This window comes from Sinohyriopsis cumingii, chromosome 12 (assembly GCF_028554795.1).
Source record: "Sinohyriopsis cumingii isolate HCF-2022 chromosome 12, ASM2855479v2, whole genome shotgun sequence".
NCBI classification, from domain to species: domain Eukaryota; kingdom Metazoa; phylum Mollusca; class Bivalvia; order Unionida; family Unionidae; genus Sinohyriopsis; species Sinohyriopsis cumingii.
Window position 1 is genome coordinate 39,861,639 of NC_142972.1, and position 22,352 is coordinate 39,883,990.

The 22,352-nt window shown below is 35.1% G+C and overlaps 1 protein-coding gene across 4 annotated transcripts in view; it reads left to right on the top strand.

The window, feature by feature from the left end:
* The window catches only part of LOC149786300 (DDB1- and CUL4-associated factor 6-like), an 89,834-nt gene that overhangs the window by 54,476 nt on the left and 13,006 nt on the right, over positions 1-22,352 (top strand). For 3 of the 4 annotated variants that reach the window (XM_089976683.1, XM_089976682.1, XM_089976685.1), the window contains 4 exons: positions 7,765-7,918; positions 9,048-9,204; positions 14,375-14,463; positions 16,491-16,596. In XM_089976683.1, the coding sequence (XP_089832809.1) occupies positions 7,765-7,918; positions 9,048-9,204; positions 14,375-14,463; positions 16,491-16,596 (506 nt within the window). Of the gene's footprint in view, positions 1-7,764; positions 7,919-9,047; positions 9,205-14,374; positions 14,464-16,490; positions 16,597-19,980; positions 20,044-22,352 lie in introns of all 4 variants that reach the window. The other variant, XM_089976684.1, reaches the window with a different exon arrangement.

Genomic DNA, 22,352 nt, shown 5'->3' on the forward strand with positions numbered 1-22,352 from the left:
CATGGATCTATTTGTGACAAGGTGGAACAGAAAGCTACTCACCTTTTTCTCTCCAATCTCAGATCCAAAAGCAGGATGCTGTTTCCATGAACTGGAACAGTTTAGATGCATATGTCTTTCCACTGACCCCTCTGATCCCCAGAGTCTAGCAGTAAGTGAGGGAATCAGTTAATTCTTGTGTTGACTGCTCCCCACAAGTCGGAAAAATTGTTGATAAATGATCAGTTCAACTTAGCAGTGGGAATTCCCAGTTAAATCTCGGCTTTCCTTGCCTGCTGAAGGAACTGTTCATCAAAACCTCGAATTGTTGAACCAGCATGCCTGGTTTATATCAAGCAAGCCCTCAGGGAAAACAATTCTAAGAACAAATAGTGAATGGAACCACTTGAGTAAGAAGGCTCACCACTTTGAAAGCATATGAAGGGAAGTGGAAAGTGCTCTTCAAGTGGTGTGAACAGAAACACATCATTTAATTAAAAAATCCCCAAGTTAGGTCCCATCATCGTTATACAGTGTTAGATTTTATCATCATGGAATGGGAGATGCAATCAAAACAAGACCTCTGATCTTTTGATGAACATTTGTCTGAGCTTTTACATTTGTGTCTGAAATAGAATCTACTATGGGGTCGGGTTTGGCTGAATGAAGCACCTTTAGAACTTATGTAATGAACCTCTTTGACTCACCTCTCTCATTCATAACATGCTTCCTAGCCATTCTAGCTAGAGATATCTTGATGAGCAATCCAAACTATCTGCAGGTGAACCATGATAGTTTGATTTTGTTCAAGTCTCCTATTTTCATATCTTAAAACAGTCTTCCACTCACTTAGAATTTTGCCTTTGTTGTGAAACCTGTTTCTTTGTTATAACCTTCATTTGAATGATGCCTACAAGACCCCCTAAGGGCTTTGAAGTATTACCTGAAGCAAACCAAGCAGGTAAGAGTGGGAAGACCTTATTTATTTGTACCATTGAGCCAAGGGAAGGACAGTATATCAGCTCAGCTCTATCGTTCTAGATATAATGAATTATTATACTCTGTATATAAAGAACCAACCCAATTCCAAATGAGTTTCTTGTACATATTAGCTCACTAGGTTAGGGCAGTAGCCACTAGCATACCACTGTTCCCTAAGTGATATTATCCTAGCTGTGGGATAGAGGTATGACATCATTTTTTCATTTTCCTAAGAGGACCTTCATTTTAAAGAGCACAGCTTGACCAGTGGAACCTATAGCAGAAGCACAATGGACTAACTTCCTTAGCTGTTCAGCAGCTTTACAAGAACATGACTTTTTGATTTCTGTTGTATTTGGAGAAGGAACTTTTCCCTAAAAGCCACATCCCAGGCATGGCTATATGCTGACTCTAGCCCATATCTTACAACAGATTTGATGCAACTAATGCACATTAGGGAATCGGAGACTGGGCTTTCTCTCACATAAGTGGATGTAGCTCCCTCCAACTATTCTCCTAATGTTTTATGATCAGACAACATATTTGAAGAAGAAAATCAGGCAACATATCTGAAGAAGAAACCAGTTTTGAAAAGAAAATAAGTTTCTCCACCAAATACATTACCTGGTCCAATTACATATGGATCCTTTTCTTTTCTACCTCTGAATCCAGTCCTCCCAGAAAGATGGAACATAACTTTCTATGTATTATATAGACAAAAGGAAACAACCCATACAGGTTAACTCTTCATTCTACCTGCAAGGTGGCTACAACAATACAGGATTTAAACCAGTTTTTTTTTGTTTGTTTGCTAGCCATGCTGTAAGTTGTCCTTCAGACAATCCAGTTAAACTTGATTACTTCTATAAATTAACTTAATTTATCCACATTTCTGTTTCATTAGTACAGTAAGTCAAATGTTTTACATAGGCATACAACATTCTTGTGAGTTCTGGTGAATTTATTCCTATTTTTGCAATTGTACTGTGTGTTATTGTCACCTGAATTCATTAAGTAACACTCACTTTCACTGGAGAATTTTCATGTGCTTATCAAATATTACACTTCTAAGTCATTTCAGAAATGCAGTTCATATTGTATTAATTTTGTTCCTCTTCTTCATTATAGAGATGACAACCAAGTGCAAGAATTAAATGATTTAAGGTCATAAAGGATGGACACGAGAAGTGTCCATGCATACAGTTTCATTTTGGTTTGAAAATACTTGATCTAACATTTTGAAAAGCAGCTCAGAGCTGCCAAAACAAGCACATTTCAGTAAATCATAACATATGCCTTATGTAATCATTGGGGGACATCAAGATACCCTCTCCACCCCTCATGCGGATACAGAAACAGCTGCAGAACTTATTGTAACCATAAACAGAGTAGAATTTTAGAATAGTATCATGGTTGATATCAAGATGCTCTCTCCACCCCACCCCAACCATGATGATGTAGAATAGTTCACAACTTCTGGATCCATGAATACATTAAAATCATTGATTATTCTCATGTGTGATGTTGAGATACCTTCTCACCCCACTCCCATGATGATGCAATAGCACCATAATATAATGTATCTATGAATGCAGTAGAATCATTGATTAGATCCCTTGGGTGATGTCCAGATGCTACCCCACATGCACGGCCAATGTGGGTATGTGAGAAAGCTTGCCAGTAGCTTCTCGTGGGTTGGTGGTTCTTTCCGGGGTTTTCCCTGGTTCTTCCTCCACCATTAATACTGGCTGCCATGCATAGCCTATCGTGTGCTGAGAAATGGCGTTAAACCCCACAACAACAACAACAACAACAACCCCACATGCAGATGCTGAGACAGCATAAGAACCTACTGTAGCTGTGTATACAGTAGAAAGCACAGGTGACTCCAATCTGGCCATGGCATCGCATTTGATTGATATGACTCAAAAGGCCTTTTTATAGATATGATGAGTAGAAATGGCATTTATATAATGTAATCTATTGGGGATAAGCCTAGGACCCTGCCAATGAGTGGTGAGGGCTTGTGATCATTTATTCTTTTCATGCATGACAATATTAAGAAACAAAAACATGATGTGATGATGTGCATTAGTATGTACCAGTATGTTATAGAAGGACAGTCTGTATTGACCATACTTGACCATCCTTTCGAACTGCATAGCATATATTGTCATTGGTATGTCTTTCTGACTTTTGACCAAATGGTCCAGTCATATGAATGAGCTGTATATGGTTACATTGGTCAGGAGTCTGTTATCTCCAACCATAGAGATCACAGTCCACATGTACTGCTTAGCTGGCCAGCCATTCCGATCATATCACAACAGTTGGTTGGACTGCAAGACATATACCATCTTTGGTATGGTGCTCCAACTATTGACCAACCAGCACAGTTGTACAAATGAGAAATGTACATTTTGCAGTGGCCATGAATCAGTTACTCCAACTGGCAAGCTGGCTGATCAATCAAAATTCATAGTGAAACAAAATTAATTATGAAGCCATCCAACTGAGCCAAACTGGCTTTGCCAGACCAGCATTCCATAATGCAATCAATAGTGACAGAATATCCAATGGGCAAAATGCTGATGCATGCTGATGATACTTCATCATTTCCCATCGATGAAGGTGATGAAATGGAAATGTAGCAACATACTGATCTGACAGTGGAATGGATGGAATTTAGTTCACAGTACTGATGAAGAAAATCTGTAAGATTTTGTCACCATCTAAATGCCATCCTCAACTTTAAATCAATTCTACCTACAAGGTTAATGCCTTGGTAGACGTAAATGATTTAATTGTTAAAGGTTACAAAAATTACTGGGCATCTTGTTGAGCCTTCTTGACCCTGGTAATGCAAGAACTTCTTTGCGGTTGGATGCAAATTTCTCACCCACCCCCACTAGTAAAAAGTCACATACAGATATAATTTTCCCACATGTACCTTGTCTAGGTGTTAATACAATACACTTAATAATTCCATGTCAAAGTTTGTGAGAGACATTTTGTTGACTTCCTCCCTACTTGACATCACACATTTGATGATATTTTTTCATCTGACTGGAAAAGTCATTTACTACAGTCATTTATATTTTTGTATGTACTTCCTCACTTTCAGTTGTTTCACTTCTGTTAGGGTTTCAAATTGGGAAGGTGAGAAAACAAGAGGCACAAAAGATGCGCTTTGATTTTCAGTGCAGTCTCTGATCTCTGCATGACCCTGTTAAGGAACATAAGAGATGGGATAATTGTCACAATAGAATTAACAGTGGTGGTGTTCAACAAAGGTTTGTTTTTTTCTTCTTCTCCTAACCAAGTGAATTGTACATGGTCATAAGCCCCTATTTTCACAGGTAGGCAGGGACAGGAGAGGGAAGAACACAGTTTATCCTTCCTCTTGGCCTACTTTTAATTGTTAGTGATACATAATCACACTTGCCCTCTGGTGACCCGCCTGAGGTGCTTAACTTCTCTCTTTCAGTCAGATTTGGATCAACCATTCATGTGAACCAAACCATTGTCAGAGGTCTTTGGATTTTGTTATCCAAACTCCCCCACTTTTGTCATTGTAACTTCATGAAAGAACTACCAAGCAATCCTATGATGAGTTATGTTTTCACGCATGTTTTGTGGCTTGTAAAGGGTGTTGCAGATAATACGATAACTCACACAAACAGGTCTTCTGTTCCAGAACATTTCTAGTTATCAAGACTGATAGCAGTTGTGACCCGCAGTAGAAACATGACAAGTATCAGTGATCGGTTTTGACATGTCCAATGCGTATTTCCATATACTAATTTACATGACCCTAATCTTGGGCTTTCACTAAGAAGTCAGTGTGTCCACTGCAGAGACAGTGAAGTTACAGCACAATAAACCACATAAACATTCAGTAAGTTTTGTTTTTGAGATCACAACATATAACCTTACTTCACATATTGTGTGGTGGTTACTCAGTGTTGAGAAGTCAGACCTTGTCCCTACTCAACATTTTGATCCAAATTGGTATGGAACCCTTAACACATATCAACTTGATGTCTTTCTCTCACATGCATTGATAGAATTGTTCAGGCATCAACCAAGATGTTGATGCTGGACATTCAGCCCAAGTCATATCCCAGTTCAGGACATTCTCTATAGAGAAAGTGGTGTTTCTGTATGACATACTACAAAACCATTCATTAAGTGTGTTTTTTGGTTCCCTTATTCACAGTACAGGGGGTATAATCATTGTAGAGAAGTTGGACCTCATAACTTCTTGACATTATGCCATCCAACTCTTGACATGTATTAACTTGGCCTCTTTCTCCCAAACATATAAAAGGTTTAGCTCATGTTTGTAGAAAGCATCAAACAGGGCATTGTTTAGATGAAGTTTCTTACTGCTCCTTGGCCTTCTCAGTGAAGGGGTTGGACCTGTTATAGTTTTCTACTGGACTTGTGATGGTCAATAGCATATGGATTTATGGAAATGAAAGCCATTCTCAATGCCTTCCACATGTGGGTGGAACATATCCATGAATCACGGTCCTGATAATGTCTGACAGTTTGCTTGTGGTGACATACTTCTGCATGGTGAGGAGGACAATCACCAGACCTTTGCCTCACAGTAGGGGAATATGTTCATGAGTATTCCCTAAATCAGGTAATAGTCAAGTCCAACACAATCTTGGCTGGCTCAGTGTCATGGCTGGCTCATTATCAAGGAAGGACAACTGCTTTATGTAGAGTTGTCCCTCTAGGAACCTTCCATCCATGCCCTTCTGGGCCATCCAGTGACTGAGATTTTTTTTAAGTTGTTCCACAACCCGAGAAGCATGGGCTGTACATGCAGGAAGGTAATGTGGGCATACACCTGCCCTCCATTTGCTTTGATTGTGGAAAGTTACAAAATGAGGAGCACAGAATGCAATAGCTCTGATTGCCCCACTAAGATGAAACACTCATGATCAGTGATCTGCTTGATTTAGTGACAGATGTACATGGGCAGTCATAGCGAATCAGCTCCGATCAAGCAGTCAAGATTGTCAGTAATCTGTGTCCAAATAAACTCCTCCTTCACTCAAGACTGTTTCAGTGTTCTGATTCAGCTAGCTACATGCAATATCCATAGATCCAAACTTCATGCAGTTCTGTTGTGATGGCTCAGTCTTTATAATGACAAAACCTGGTTCCTTCCTAAGAATAGCTTACTGTCGGTTGTTAACCAACAGTAATTTTATTCCCTCTCCATGATCAATCTGTTCACAGCAGCAGAGATGCAGTACCCTGTATGTACCCTCAGATGTTACCCAAGATGCAAGGACGATATCTGCATCCACTGCAGAAAACTGGAGGCAGGAATGCAAGATATAATCCCACAAGTGCTGTCCGCTTGGCTAAAGGGAGTTATTAAATGGGTGTACTCTCACAGAATCCGGTACACTAATGAAGATTTCAGTTCATAAAATATGAGTGAATTTGATGAGCCTGACCTTGAATGTAATGTAAAAATTCAGGTCATAGCAGAGTCAGCTGACTGGCATGCCCAGACTGCCTTCTCTAGTTTCCATTTGCATGACATGACCTTGCTAATTAGAGAACTGAATCTTGTTGGGTTAGTGGTGACTGCACAGTAACCACTCCACATTAATGAAAGCACAACCTTTGACCCAGAGATGAATTTGCCACTTTTGCTGGATTCACCTGGGAAACTTTTGATTGGGAAACAATAAGCAGGTGTGGAACCCCATAGGGATCTCCTGTGCATGTGTATAAACAAATTGTTTCTTGCTGTGCCAAACTAACATCAATAAAAGTTCTTCCTTTAGTAGAGTAATCATGCTTCTACTGGATGACACAGGTGGAAATAGAATGCTCATCATTTCCTCTTTCCAATTCTCCTAATGTAATATGATTAGGTAATGTATTTGAAGTAGAAAGCAAATTTTGTTGCAAATTATGTTTTTCTGATAATAATTACCTGATCACATAACATATAATCGTCTCACCCTTCCCTGAAAGGCAAACATCCTTTAATGTGTCACTCAAGTAAAAAACTGTGTTAAACCAGGTATAATGGTACCCAACTAGCAGATAGAATGGGCAGTTAACCTGTGAGAGTTGCTTGTCTTTGTAAATCTATCATATATAGACAGAAAGACATTTTTCTGTCTTTCCTGGAGGGCTGGATTTGGCAGTAGTAGGGAAAGTTATCTTAATGTAATGTGATCAGGTAAGTATTATCGGAGAAACATAATTTACGGAAAAAATGTGCATTCTATGAAATTCTTACTGAATCATACTATAGGCAGTTGTAGAATGTTTTACATACAAAAGAGGATTAAAAAATCTAGACTCCCAAGACATTTTTAGGGTTCAGACTATGGTTTTGACTATGTTTAATGAACGCTGCAGCATTGAGTATTTTTCATGCTGTGTACAGTGTATATGTACTATACCTTTTATCTGTACAAGAGTCTACATGATACCACTGCACCTCATCATGTACATTCTGTCTCCAAGTAATATTGTACTCTGCATTCATGTTGATGCTTTTGCAAAAGTCTGCATGAACAAAGTATGGCAGGATTCCAAATTTGATAGGTAAAAATTTATTAAATAATATGAACTAGAGTGTAACTGTGCCTGGTAATTACTTTCAGAGATTGAGGGTGGGATATGATTGAGAATGGGTCAGATCCTGACTATAGTTTGAATTTCATCTAAATGGTTATAAACCTTTCAAAAGTCACTTGTTCCTGTAAAACTGTATGGCTGCCAAATTGTCATTTGCAATTGTGGTTCATCTCTTTTCAGGGGTCAAATAGACCGGCACACGGCAGCACTGAGGCTACAGGCCTTTACAAGGAAAAGGCAGGAGGAGAGGGAGAAGGAGGAGATGGAGATGATGGATATCTTCAGGCCCACAGTTAACAAAATATTTAGGGGACACAGAAATGCAAGGACGATGGTAGGTACAGAATGACACACCTACTTCTTCTTCTTCTTATTACTGTGGAGTTGTTTTTATACTTCATGAAAGAATGTTATAGAGCGTTATAGTTTACCATCATCCATGCAGGCAGGTTTGCAAGCATTTCTTCTGGTTTCGAGATGATACCTCGAGTTAAAAGAAGCATTTTTCATTCAGCTTGTTAGATATATTTCCCTTAGACTAGGGAAGCCCTTTTGATTCGGGTCAATAGGCCCATGGTGAAGACTGTTGCTAAAAATATATCTTGCCTATGTATTTCATTTCCAGATGATAACTTGAGTTCTAAACAACAGAATTCCATGAAAGTTAGTACATTTGTTCCCCAGTGTGCCAGCAAAGCTGAGTTAATTTAGTCTTTAGCTGCAAGGTCAAGGTCAGTACCTAAAACAGATTTTGCCTATGCATTTAATTCTGGGCCAGCACATAAGTGCTCATCAGCTGATTTCAGCAAACATGGTACATGTATTATAATGGTTTTACTTCAGAAATCATTCTATTGATTTGGAAATTGGTAGTTTGAAGATCAGATCCCAAATGGGTAACTTAGAAACACTGACGGAACCATGAATGTAAATATCTTTGCATGTGTAGTTAAAGTGTTGTACAAAGAATATATTCAAACAACTTGCCTTATGTTGATGGCGATATCATATGCTGTTTGCATTACTCAGTAATACATGAGATACCAATTTTGGGTTGATTTCATGTTGTTTGCTATTGTGAAGGAAACAGGACCTTCCCCTACCAGAAGCATATATGGTTAAATTTAAGAGTAGGCCGTGTTGTTCTTGAGTCCATCACAGTGGGAAACATGAGATTTTTATCTAATAGTCATGGTCACATTCAGTGAAAATGTGCATTTAGGTTTTTCATTGCCTCTACTTCCAAAACACCACTGATGGATTTTCTTCATACATCGGATGAATTGTTATAAAGTTGTGACAATCCATTATGTACATTCTTATTCAACATTTTTCCTCTGGGGTCAAGGTCACAAATATTTACAGCAGTACTTTGATCATGCACATGTTATGAATGCTCTGGATTTCTTGTGATTATTATTATTTTTTATTATTATTATTATTATTATTATTATTATTGGCAGATAAAGGAGGCAAACTTTTTTGGAAACCAGTTTGTGGTGAGTGGATCTGACTGTGGACACATCTTTGTGTGGGACCGAGACTCTGCCAGGGTTGTGATGCTCCTGGAAGCTGACAGACATGTAGTCAACTGTCTCCAACCTCATCCTTTTGATCCAAGTAAGAATACTGTGAATCACAAAGTTTACACAAGAAGAAGAATAAGCAAGATGAGCGTAGTCTTGAACATTCTATTCATGTAATTTTCCGATCCTAAAATTCCACCTACCTATCACTAGTTGTCAGTCGAGCATTATTTGTTCAGCAGTCCAATGGGCCACTGCCCACAAACAAAGCAGGCTACTGGCTACATTAGATATGTTTTGTCTGGAAAGATAAGCTTATTTTACTGTTGCAACCTGGTTAAATCATGGCCTGTAACCATGGTTAGTTTTACTAACATGTAAAAATTCAAACTGTTGCAAGTTTAGTATCCTTCTGCCAATTTGGTTCTGCTGTACAGTTTTGCACAATGCATAGGGTATGATTTTTAAAGAAAAAGAATTTCTCAGGTTTTCTTCACTGGTTATCCTGATTATTTGAAAAAGGTCTTGTGTATCTTAATCGATGTTAAAATTAATTTTAATTCCATTTTTTGGTGCAAGATTAATGGGCTTAACTTGGGTTATAGAGTATACAGCAGGACCTTACTTCAGATGTACTCTTTTAAAAAGACTACTATCTCTGCAAGGTCATTTTCACATCATATACGTCAAAAGTAAATTGCCAAAACCATGAGCTGATAACATTTTTTTTAACTTTTGATATATTTTATAATTAATTTATTAATTTTTAAAATATGGTATTGTCTACTGTGGCAGAATTCATTTAACATATTTTAATAACTGCTCAAGTTTGTGTGATTTGGACTAGTTCAGATTCAATTTTCAAGCATTTGGGAGTAGACAAGTTGACATCTGTCTGCTTTAGATAATGCTTGGTTTCCATAAATACCGTGTGCAAAGAAATTTTCAATCATAGTACATGAATACAGCATAGAGGTATATCAACATTCTCTTTATTGTGCATGTAGCCAATGCAAACAAATTCTCCTTATAGTCCCTCTCTGATAATAACTGAGTGTAACCTTTTCATGAAATTTTGACAATGAACCAATAATTAACCTCATAAAGTGTTGCAAAATTTGGCAAAATAAAATCTTTGATTTTATACCAAATTTTATAGTAATTAGTAGGCATGTTTATCTCTGTTTCTCTGTAAACATTTAAATTTCCAGACCATGATTCTCCAACCATTCAAACTATTTCAGCCATACTTGGTTCAAAGGTCAAGCAAATTGTATATATGTACATGTCAAGCAAAAAAAAGTTGCATATTGGTTTATGTCAGGCAAGTTGCAGATAAGTTCCTGTTGAGCAAGTTGCATATAGGTATATGTCAAGCAAGTTGCATATAGGTACACGTCAAGCAAGTTGCATATAAGTACATATCAAGCAAGTTGCATATAGGTACATGTCAAGCAAGTTGCATATAGGTATATATCAAGCATGTTGCATATAGATACATGTCAAGCAAGTTGCATATAGGTACATGTCAAGCAAGTTGCATATAGGTACATGTCAAGCAAGTTGCATATAGGTACATGTCAAGCAAGTTGCATATAGGTACATGTCAAGCAAGTGGCCAAGCAAGTTGCATATAGGTACATGTCAAGCAAGTGGCCAAGCAAGTTGCATGTAGGTACACATCAAGCAAGTTGCATATAGGTACATGTCAAGCAAGTTGCATATAGGTACATGTCAAGCAAGTTGCATATAGGTACATGTCGAGCAAGTTGCATATAGGTACATGTCAAGCAAGTTGCATATAGGTACATGTCGAGCAAGTTGCATATAGGTACATGTCAAGCAAGTGGCCAGACATGTTGCATATAGGTACATGTCAAGCAAGTTGCATATAGGTACATGTCAAGCAAGTGGCCAAGCAAGTTGCATATAGGTACACATCAAGCAAGTTGCATATAGATACATGTCAAGCAAGTTGCATATAGGTACATGTCAAGCAAGTTGCATATAGGTACATGTCAAGCAAGTTGCATATAGGTACATGTCAAGCAAGTTGCATATAGGTACATGTCGAGCAAGTTGCATATAGGTACATGTCAAGCAAGTGGCCAAGCAAGTTGCATATAGGTACATGTCAAGCAAGTTGCATATAGGTACATGTCAAGCAAGTGGCCAAGCAAGTTGCATATAGGTACACATCAAGCAAGTTGCATATAGGTACATGTCAAGCAAGTTGCATATAGGTACATGTCAAGCAAGTTGCATATAGGTACATGTCAAGCAAGTTGCATATGGGTACATGTCAAGCAAGTTGCATATAGGTACATGTCAAGCAAGTGGCCAAGCAAGTTGCATATAGGTACACATCAAGCAAGTTGCAGATAAGTTCCTGTCAAGCAAGTTGCATATAGGTACACATCAAGCATGTTGCATATAGATACATGTCAAGCAAGTTGCATATATGTATACATCAAGCAGTTGTCCTGAATAAAATGATTCATATCTGACACCCAATATAACCACTGTATCAGTCCTTTGAAAATCTTTTTACTGCTATTCCTCAGTCTATGATCACATCAATTTAGGGTTTCCAACAGAAGACTTCTTAAATCTAGCTAGTTCTAAATGAAAATGGTGCCCCTTAGACATCCAATATAACTGCCATAATCAATATATTGAATATCTCATCACTAAATTCTATTGAACTCATATTTATCAGGTTTTTACCAAAGATTTTCTATTGTACGATATTTTTTATGAATGTATTATATTATATTGCCTCCAGTCATTGATAATATTTACTGTATGTAATTCGTGTGTTTTATTGTACATGATATGAATAATATAATAATTTTATGCATGTTGACTATATCTGTTATGAGCTTTTAGTTCAACGGTCCATCAAGAGCACATCAAGTCAATTATTATTATTATTATTGTTATTATTATTATTATTATTATCATTATTATTATTATTAAATTTTTATTATTAAATTATTATTATTAATATTATTATTATTATTATTATTACTATTATTATTATTATTATTATTATTATTATTATTATTATTATTATTATTATGATTATTATATTATTATTATTATTATTATTATTATTATTATTATTATTATTATGCAAATGATGTAATTCCACCATCAAATATGGCAGTTGTTATTAATGATTAAAAGATCTGGATCTACTTCAAAACAGCTTCTCAACAGAATTTAAACAATTTTGATAGATAGTGGCCTAGCTCAGAGGCATTTAAATTTTATATAGATGATGCTAGTCCACCATTTGATAAGGCTTCCATTTCTAAAACTTTAAATAAAAAATATTTTAACAATCGCACAAAGTCCCTTGAAAGGACTGACACTGTGTTGCCAAAAGGAATTTCCTAAAGTACAAGATATGATTCCAACAGTACAAGATCAGACTCTTTCTTATTTTTAGCTGCTCTGTTTTGAAACCATCTCTGGTATTCTTGAGCTGTAGCATGTCATCCATATTGAATGTCATATTGGTACCATTTTGATTTAGGACCAACTAGATATCATAGGAAGTCTTTTTGTCAAAACCTTTTGATGATATGACCCCCCCATTCAGGAGGAATAACAAGTATAGCAGAAGTTTCAAGGTGACCACCATGGCAGCAGTATTGGATGTCAGAATGTTACCATCATTATCAAAGACAAACTAGATAACATAAGAAGTGTTTTGGTGAAAACCCCATTTTGATGTGAATTTCCTATTAGGAGGATTGGCAAGAATGTTTCCAAGATGGCTGCCATGGTTTCCAGTTTGGATGTCAAATCGAGTACATTTCAATTTGAAAACCAAGTAGACATCATATGAAGTCTTTTCATTGAGAACCATTTGATGATGTGACCATCTATTCAGGAGGAATAACAGTGACAAGATTTTCAAGATGGCCAATGTGCATTGTGGACCACTGAGCAGCACCATTTTCATTTGGGACTTTGGGATGAATGTGTGAAAATAGTTTCATGGTAATCCTCCAGATTTGTTTGGGAGGAGTAGCTATAGCAAACTTGTTCTAATCGATTGATGACACAAGATGGACAACAGGCTCCTCTGGTCTGTATCCAGTTGAACAAACTTAAATGGATGACTCAGGTGGCCTAAGTGGTTAGAACATTAACCTTGGATCTGGGAGATCTTGGGTTCGAACCCTGGCCAAGTCATACAAAAGACTTATAAAAATGGTACTAGCTGCTGCCTCATTTGGCGCTCATCACTAAAAGGTTAGTACTAGGACTGGTTGGCCTAGTGTCAGGATAATGTGGATAGGTGGGACATGATGCCCCAGTGCTACACATCACTATAAACTACTGCACTGCAGACATTGTAGTGATATGACTGAAAAATTGTTAAAGCTATGTTAAAAATTCAAAGTCACACACACACACAAAATTAAATTTCCCACTAATTTTTTCAGTTTGACCAACTTGATAGGAACCATCTTGTAATGAAGGCTTTTCAGGATAGGACAAAAGATGCAGATGTGCCATCAATTTGGATAAACAAATAGGGAAACCTGGAAATAATTTTGTAAAGTATGAGGTCAACAGCATTGGAAGAGATGTCTACAGAAAGCGTCATGATAGCCAAGAATTAGTATTCATGCAACTATGGAAACAAAGTGTAGCATAGATAGTACATAGATTGAATGTGCAGCACCACAACTGTTATGTAGATTGAGAGTGGTAGATTTTAAAATTACTTTCACTAGGAGTCTTTCGATAAGCAGAAGTGGGGAATATGTCTTGGATGGATCATGTTTTGTTTGAAGAGGAGTGCACACAGACACTTGAGACAAGTTTTCTACAGAATAATTCTTTTGTGATGTACATCATTACTAAAGATTACCAGTATGGTATGTACAAAATTGCTGTACCAAATATAGGTTACTGTGACCTAAATTTCATGCTTCAGTGACTTTAGTTAAGTTTTGCCATTAGGTGAGTTTCTCGGGCATTGCTAGCATAAGAGTAATGCAGCTTGATATAAAGGTGTGTCTTGGTGAGTACAGCAACATCATGTAAAAGGTCACAGTGACATACAGTTCACACTTATGTGACTTAAGTTTTGAATTTGGCATAATTTTCTAATACACATTGTAATGTGTGGGTATACAAAAAGGTGTGGCAGAGTGTTTATTCTTCTTCATAGTATTATTTCTTCTGATTTATCATCATCATTATTATTGTTACTATTATTATTATTATTATTATTATTTCAGTCCTTGCCTCCAGTGGAATAGACTATGATATAAAGATTTGGACTCCATTAATGGAAGAACCAACATTTGACAGTGTAAGAGCTGAAGAGGTATGAAATATTTCATTTAAACAAACTTTTTCAGTACTTACTGGATATCTATAAACTTTGTCAGTACTTACTGGATATCTATAAACTTTGTAAGTACTTACTGGACATCTATAAACTTTGTCAGTACTTATTGGATATCTAAAGACTTTGTTAGTACTTACTGGATATCTATAAATTTTGTCAAAACATACTAGATATTTATACATCTATCTTTCTGAAGTTCTATGTATGTTTCAGTGTGAGTATGATTCAAAGCATTTTTCATCACGATAAAACTTGTCTGCTTTTTTAATAAATGCTTTTAAGCAGGGCAAAGCAACTAATGTAGTACATGTACTTTGATGGATAATGTGGGCATAATCCAGACAAGCAATTGAACATTGACGCATATCTACTTAAAGTTCCTTGTCAGATGCCTTTTTGTAATGCATAGAGTATTATGTATATATGGTTAAAGAGGTAATAAATACAAGGAGTACATTTCTGTTAAACCAATAGAAATGAAGTAATTAATTTTGCTTTCAAGATTTAGCATTTTGACAATTTGGCACAATATAATTGTCATAAATAGCACCCAATAATTGCATGGCTATGTGTTTTGAATTTACATAAAGTTTGTTCATTCATAAATATCAAGCTTGAAAGAAAGAAAAGATCTAAAAGATATGTGAAAATGAAAATAAAGCAACTCACAACATAGTCCCCTAATATAATTTTATCACAAGTATTTACGATAAAATCTCTTCTTTTCCCATTATGTTAATGTGCACATGGCAGTGATTATGTTTGGTGTTAATGACTGTCCAGCAGAAATGTGCATATAATCTTGGTAAATTGGTCATAAAATTAAACCCCTTTAATTGCTGGGTGCAGAAAAGGGTCAATACATTTGTGATTGATGTTTATTACCAATGTAGCAGCTGTGCATGATTGACTTCATCTGCATCTTATGAAAACTGGACCCAGCATGTGTCTCACATTGGAAGGCAGTTGTGGTCCCATAGACTAAATAATTATATATTATGTTGCCAGAGAAAATAAATAAAAAAATTTGAAATAAAACAATGTGCTAAGTATATCAGGGTCCAGAGCATAGAGATGTGCCTGCATGCCAGATGCATAATATTTGAAATCTTGTAAAAAGAAATAGTGTTATTTTGAAAAATTGCATTTTATTTAGAACCTAGTAATCACTTCACTGACTAATAAGAAACTTGGCTAAAATTTTGTTGGCTAACGTACTAGTTTTATATATATGAAAAAAGCTCACAAAAAATATTTAACATATCTGAAGTGCATTGCATGTACATGTTACATCAGTTGTATGCAAGAATTTATGTGGATAATATTTGAGACACCAGCGATTCCAGGAGTCCCACCTAAAAAGTAAGTCCTCTCACCCATGTAATCTGCTATTTAGTCAGAGCAGTAAAAGTGAAAGTAAGGTGTAAATGAATTACAAGTCTGTGGTGTCTGTCACTGTTCAGTTACCAAGAGATATCTGTTTTTGTATTTTACTTGTGTTTTTTAATTGAATGTGACATCAATTATATGCAGATGAACATCTGAAAGGAACTGTCATTGTAGCATTATAATTGTCTTTACAGTTGTGTGTATCTGTATTATGAGAAAGTATATTTGGGATCAATAAGTTTTCTTGAGTTTATCTAAAATCTTTTGAAATTATTGAATTTCAAAGTTTAAACATTATGTCGCGACATAGGAAAGCTGCCACAAAATAAAGCTATATTTTATTGTCTACAAAAATTAACCATCATAAATCTTGATATCTGGTTTATCAAAGCCCATAATTTGACCACCAAAATAATCTGCTATACAGAGTATATGGAGGCATATCTTGTTTATATCAACAAATTCTTCTTAGACTGCATATCACCAGATTATAGAAATTCTTGGGGGATAGAAGTGACAAAATGTCAACATCAGGGTAAAGGAGGTTATAGATAAAATGTGAGACTTCACATTTCAGTTTGTTGATGGTTATTGTCAAATTTAATTTGTTCAAGGTGGTGAGGCGTAATGAGATTATGTTGGATGAGACGAGGGACACCATTACTGTCCCAGCTGCCTTCATGCTAAGGGTTCTAGCCTCCCTCAACCATATACGTTCAGGTAAGTTGAAATGCTCCTTTTTCATACAAGTGATATTTTCATGGCCTAGTTTCACTTAATATCATAAATTTTGTTCTCAAAAACAGATTTGTTTCCTTATTGCTTCATGGTAACAATGAATGTTTACTGACCATTTGGCAGTCATTAACAATTAAAATAAAGTAATAATGTCTTGAATTCTTCTGTAAAATGAAAACTTTAGGATTTCCTCAAGTTTCTGCACAATAGCTTAAATTTTCAGTCAACAGTTAGCAAACTTTGTTGATAGTGTGAAATTGGGATAAGGAAGAAGCCCTTCAGTTTTGGATCCAAAATTCATGATCACCGTGACTGAAAAAAGAAAAATGGTTTTTGCACAATAATATTACATATCTGAACCAGACTGGTTCATTTGCACTTGAAGTTAGATAGAAGCCTATCCTTTTTGGGTCAAAAGGTCAAGGGTCAGGGTCACTGTCTGAAAGAAGAGAAATGGTTTCTGAACAATATATAGAGTTCTTTATCATCTACAGTTAACAAAACTTTAAGATTACTTGCACTTGGGTATGGAAGAATCTAACAAATTTTGGGATCTGAAATCAAGGTCGTGGTGACTTGAAGAAGAAAAATGATTTATGCACAGAAACATTAGTTCTGCATCACATACTGGGACAAAAAATTTTTGTTAGCTTGCACATGGGGTAAGGAAGAAACCTACTTATTTTGGGGCCAAAATGTAAAGAGCTAAGGTGACTGTGACTTAGGGAAGAAGAACGGTTTCTGCACTGTAACACGACTTGTGCATCACAGACCTGGACCAGGCATTGTAGATGGCATAGATGGCTTGCACTCCAGGTAAAGAAGAAGTTTATTTACTATGTGGTCAAAAGGTCAAAGGTCAAGGTCACTGACAGAAAGAAGAAAAATAGTTTTGTGGGTGTTTTTGCATAACTTTACTTCTTCATTATGTGCCTTGACCCAAGTTTGTGGATGGCTTGTGCTTAGGGTATGAAAGGTAAATATTGATTTTTGGGTCAAGGTTCAGGATTATTGTAGCAACAAAAAAAAAGGTGTTTGTTGAATAATAAAATTCCTTGAGCATAATTTGAGAATGGCTTGCATTTAGAGTAATAAAAAAAAACTTTAAATTCTGTGGTGGAAAAGTCACATGTCACAGCCACGGTAAGTCTGATAAAAATGATATTGGTTTCTGCTTATTAAATTGAATGTGTTTAGTGTCTGCATAGGGGAGCTTTGGAATGTGTTGTTTACAGTACTCTTTTTTTCAAGAATATAGTTATTTATTTGCCATTCTACTGTCTGCCAGTGGTGGGGTTTTCCTGGGTTCTTCCTCCACCAGGTATTCTGGCTACTAAGTATGGTCTATCATTTGCCAAAAGTGGCGTTAAATCCAAAACAACAACAACTTTACTACTATCTCTACTGCAGGCAAATATGCCAAGATTGTCAGAGGTATAATAAACAAGATAATTGAAAATCTTAATTTGAAAAACTTTGTGAAACTGGATCCAGGCACTAGTTTGTTTGGTTTAGCAATAAATATTGTGCCATTAGAATAATGGTTTTGTTTTCCTCGCTTGTACATTATTATTATTTTTTTACTGTGAAACTTATGCAAATCAATGCTTTTGTAACTGAGTTACTTCCAAGGATTGGCCAAATATTTTTCCTCCCAAGATCATTCCAATGCAAATCAGATTTTTGTATACCGAGCACTGTTATAAAATACCAAAGCATTTGGTCTCAACAGATTATGCTGTATTGGTGTTAACCTTTTTTTGAATGTCTAATGCCAGTAACATCTGCACAAGATACCACATTTATATACAACTGCAGTCTTGAAAGTGCTTGTAAGGCATGGTCATTAGTATTTGACATAGATTCACATACAGTATTGTACATATTTAGAAATATCATTAAGGAAAATTTTAGCGTAAGAAATATGACTAGTTTTTGGGGTGTGCACTATTTTGTTCTTTGAGAGAAAAGTATCATGTGCTAGATACATTGAATAAGGTATTGTGCCATTTCTCTGTGCCCTTCAAATACAATCAACTAAGCTGTCACTTTCTTATTTTAAATTGTTTTTCTGCAAATAGTTGATCTAGAGCTACAGATAATTCTAAATATTTTGTATTACATATCCCACCTCCATCATTACTGGATTGTGACTTAGGGGTCATAATCCAAATTCCATTACTTATAATATTTTTATATTTGGAACAGAAATATTAAAATAAAAGTTTCAGTTTTTGGTGTGCTTGACCCATAACCCTTTCTCAATGACCCCAGGGGAAGGGACCAAAACATTTACCCTTCTCGCAGATGGTTACTGTATGGGCAACTTATCTTTCACTCTTTGCTGAGCAGATGCTTTCTTGATCCACTTGTCCCAGACAATTGACATTGAAAAAATCACTTGTCCAGCAGAATTTATCACTTACTTGCAAATGTAAGTAGTACAGAAAACACATTCACAGTTATGGCACAAGTTAAATTTTTAAAAAATTTATTGTTCAGGCACTTTTATTTCACAGAATAAACTCTGAATTTACAGAAATATTTGATCCCCATTCTTATTTCAAAAGCAAGTTATAACAAAAACATGATGTGTTAAAAGTTTAATAACAAAAATATACCAATATATCATATCATTCTTTACTTAATTATTAAGTATGAAAAGCAAGATACTCAGCTGCTTCTTTAGAGCTTTATGAAAGAATGAGGCAGTCTTGATTAACAAGAAGCTTGTTCTATTGCTTGATTGATATAATCACTTGTCTTGATGACTTTGGTGACCTTGCCTAATAGTTGGGACACAGAGCACAAGCTAAATGTTGATATAGGTGACTAATATTGCCAGTGCTTACATGCACCATTTTGAATTTGACTGAGCTCAATGGTTCAAGGGTGCAGCCAAGGGAAAACACTTGCCTGACCAAGAATTTCATTTGTTCCAGATGTCTTGATAAGGAATTTGCTCAGCCCTGTTTGGTAAATTTACATTTAGCACTTTAGGAGGAAATGTGAACTCTGGCAGACTGAATGAAAGTTTCAGGCAATCTCAGTGTCCTCAACACTATAACATGTAGATAATAATTTACAATATAAGAACAGAAAAAATATTTTGTTGTCGCTGACATGCAATTGAAGTGTGAACATTTTCATTTGTCATACAGTTGAAGTGTGAACATTTTCATTTGTCATGCAGTTAAAGTGTGAACATTTTCATTTGTCAGTTGGACTTGTCAGACCCTTATTAACAATACAACTTCCATGTATTCACTCATAAGAAATTAATATGTACAGAAAAGGGTTTATTAAAAATAGAAAAGGTGACTGATTCACTTATTATCTCATTTAAATTTCTTTTATATTTATCAGATGATTTTTCACAAATTGTCCTGTGAACAAAATAAAAATTTTGAAGAAACAAGTAGATGTTAGGTAAGTATTGCAGAAGAGAAATTTCTGCACTTTCATTGTAAAATTCAGAAGAAGTTTAATACAGTCACTGTTCACAATTAAAAGTTATTAGAAATATATTATAAAACTTCAAAAACTAAAATTAATTTTTTTTAGAAATATCTGATAAACCTTTCATAGCAAAGATTGTATTTATTTTATACAAATATATGATAAAACTTCAAAAACTAAAATTAAGTTTTTTTTAGAAATATCTGACAAACCTTTCATAGCAAAAATTGTATTTTATAAAAATATACTTTAATAGCTAACATTTTATTTTATAGAAATTTTTTATTAAACTTTCATAACTAGAATTGTATGTATATACATGTATATGATAAAAATATAACTAATTATATATTAAAACTAAAGTAACTAAAATTGTATTTTGTAGAATTATATGGTAAAACTTTAACAATTAAAAGTGTTTTGTAGAAATATATGATAAAACTATAAGAACTAAAATTGTATTTGATAGAAATATATAATAAACTTTAATAACTAAAATTTTAATTTTATGGAAACATGTGATAAAACTTGAATAACTCTCAGCTGTATTTTATAGAAGAATATTGTCCAATTTGTAGAACATTTTAGCTGTGTTTCTTCGTCATGTTGAACATATCCGTGATTACGTTAAGTAGTCAGCAGCCTGTTGAAAGTACATCATTTTTTTGTTTGATGTGCGATATTTCTGCTATTTGAGGAAAAATGTATTTTTAATAGATGCTTAAAACACACACACACACTTTTCTCCCTCATAATAATGCTCTACATGACGTTGTCCGTGGGAGCCATAGAGAATGTTACCTGTAGTGAGACCGCCTTATAATAAAGTACATAATGCACATAATTTACCTACCAATTAATGAAATTGGCTCCATGACCATACCCACCTTTTAAAAGAAAATGTGTTATAATGAATGGCCTTATAGTAAGGGAGTGCTATTGCGATATCCAGAATTTATTGTGCTTAATTGCATTGTCATTGAAGAGATAGACGAGAAGTTTTTTTAGGTCATCCTTTGGGTGCCATTCCACCATTCAATATCACATAAAGGATGCAACTCTAAAATAAAATCATTAGACTTCCATTGGACCAGATAAGCATGATTTTGAAAACTGAGCCTTTCATTAACTTTTCAAAAACAGAAGTAGCAGAGGGTTACTCGTTATCATTTCCATGCTACATCTTTGACATTGCTTATTCTTTTCATACCAGATTTGCAGTTATACAGCATCTGTTCATTCTTTTCATACCAGATTTGCAGTTTTACAGCATCGGGGGATTACCTTGTGTTTGTTTTATGGTACACTTTACTGCCATCCAGAAAGTAGTTACTGATTTTTGCTGACCATCTTTTTCATTCTTATTTCAGATATGTTTTTCTCACTGTATCATTTAATTACCATATTTGCAACCTCATTTAATTATCAATATATAATTATTGTATAAGAGTATGCATGCATATGGGGGTGTTCCTTGCTGACTTGCAAAATTTGCAACTTAACAGTTGACCATTTCAAAAAGCACACTTATATAATATTGTAAGAACACATACCAATGTAACTATCTTTGAAATTTCATTTAAAGTCAGTTTTACTTACTATAGTCTGATATTAATGATTTTCCAAAACAACTTAGGTGTAATTATTATAATTTTCTCTAGCTTATAATTGAACCGTTTTAGATCTTGATGATAAAAACCATTTTATGAAGTTTATGAAAATTAAATATAATCTTTAGAGCTAGAGATGTAACAAACTCAGCCAACCAGGTACAAAATTTCCTTTTAAATATCCGTATATTTTACCCATAACCAAACTTGCCACATACAAGACTACCTTTTAAGTTTGCAGATATTTTACTCATAACCAAACTCCTAAGATACAAGATTACCTTTTAAATATGCATATATTTTACTCATAACCAAACTTGCCACATACAAGACTACCTTTTAAGTATGCAGATATTTTACTCATAACCAAACTCCTAAGATACAAGATTACCTTTTAAATATGCATATATTTTACACATAACCAACTTGTCCGATACAAGATTGCCTTTTAAATTTGCTTATATTTACTCATAACCAAACTTGTCACTTACAAGATTACATTTTAAATATGCATATATTTTATTCATAACCAAACTTGTCAACTACAAGATTACCTTTTAAATATGCACATATTTTACTCAAAACCAAACTCATCTAACTGCTGGATAAGAGTATATAACAAGTTTGATCAGAATCTGATAAGAAATACAGTAGCTGGTTTTGACAAGT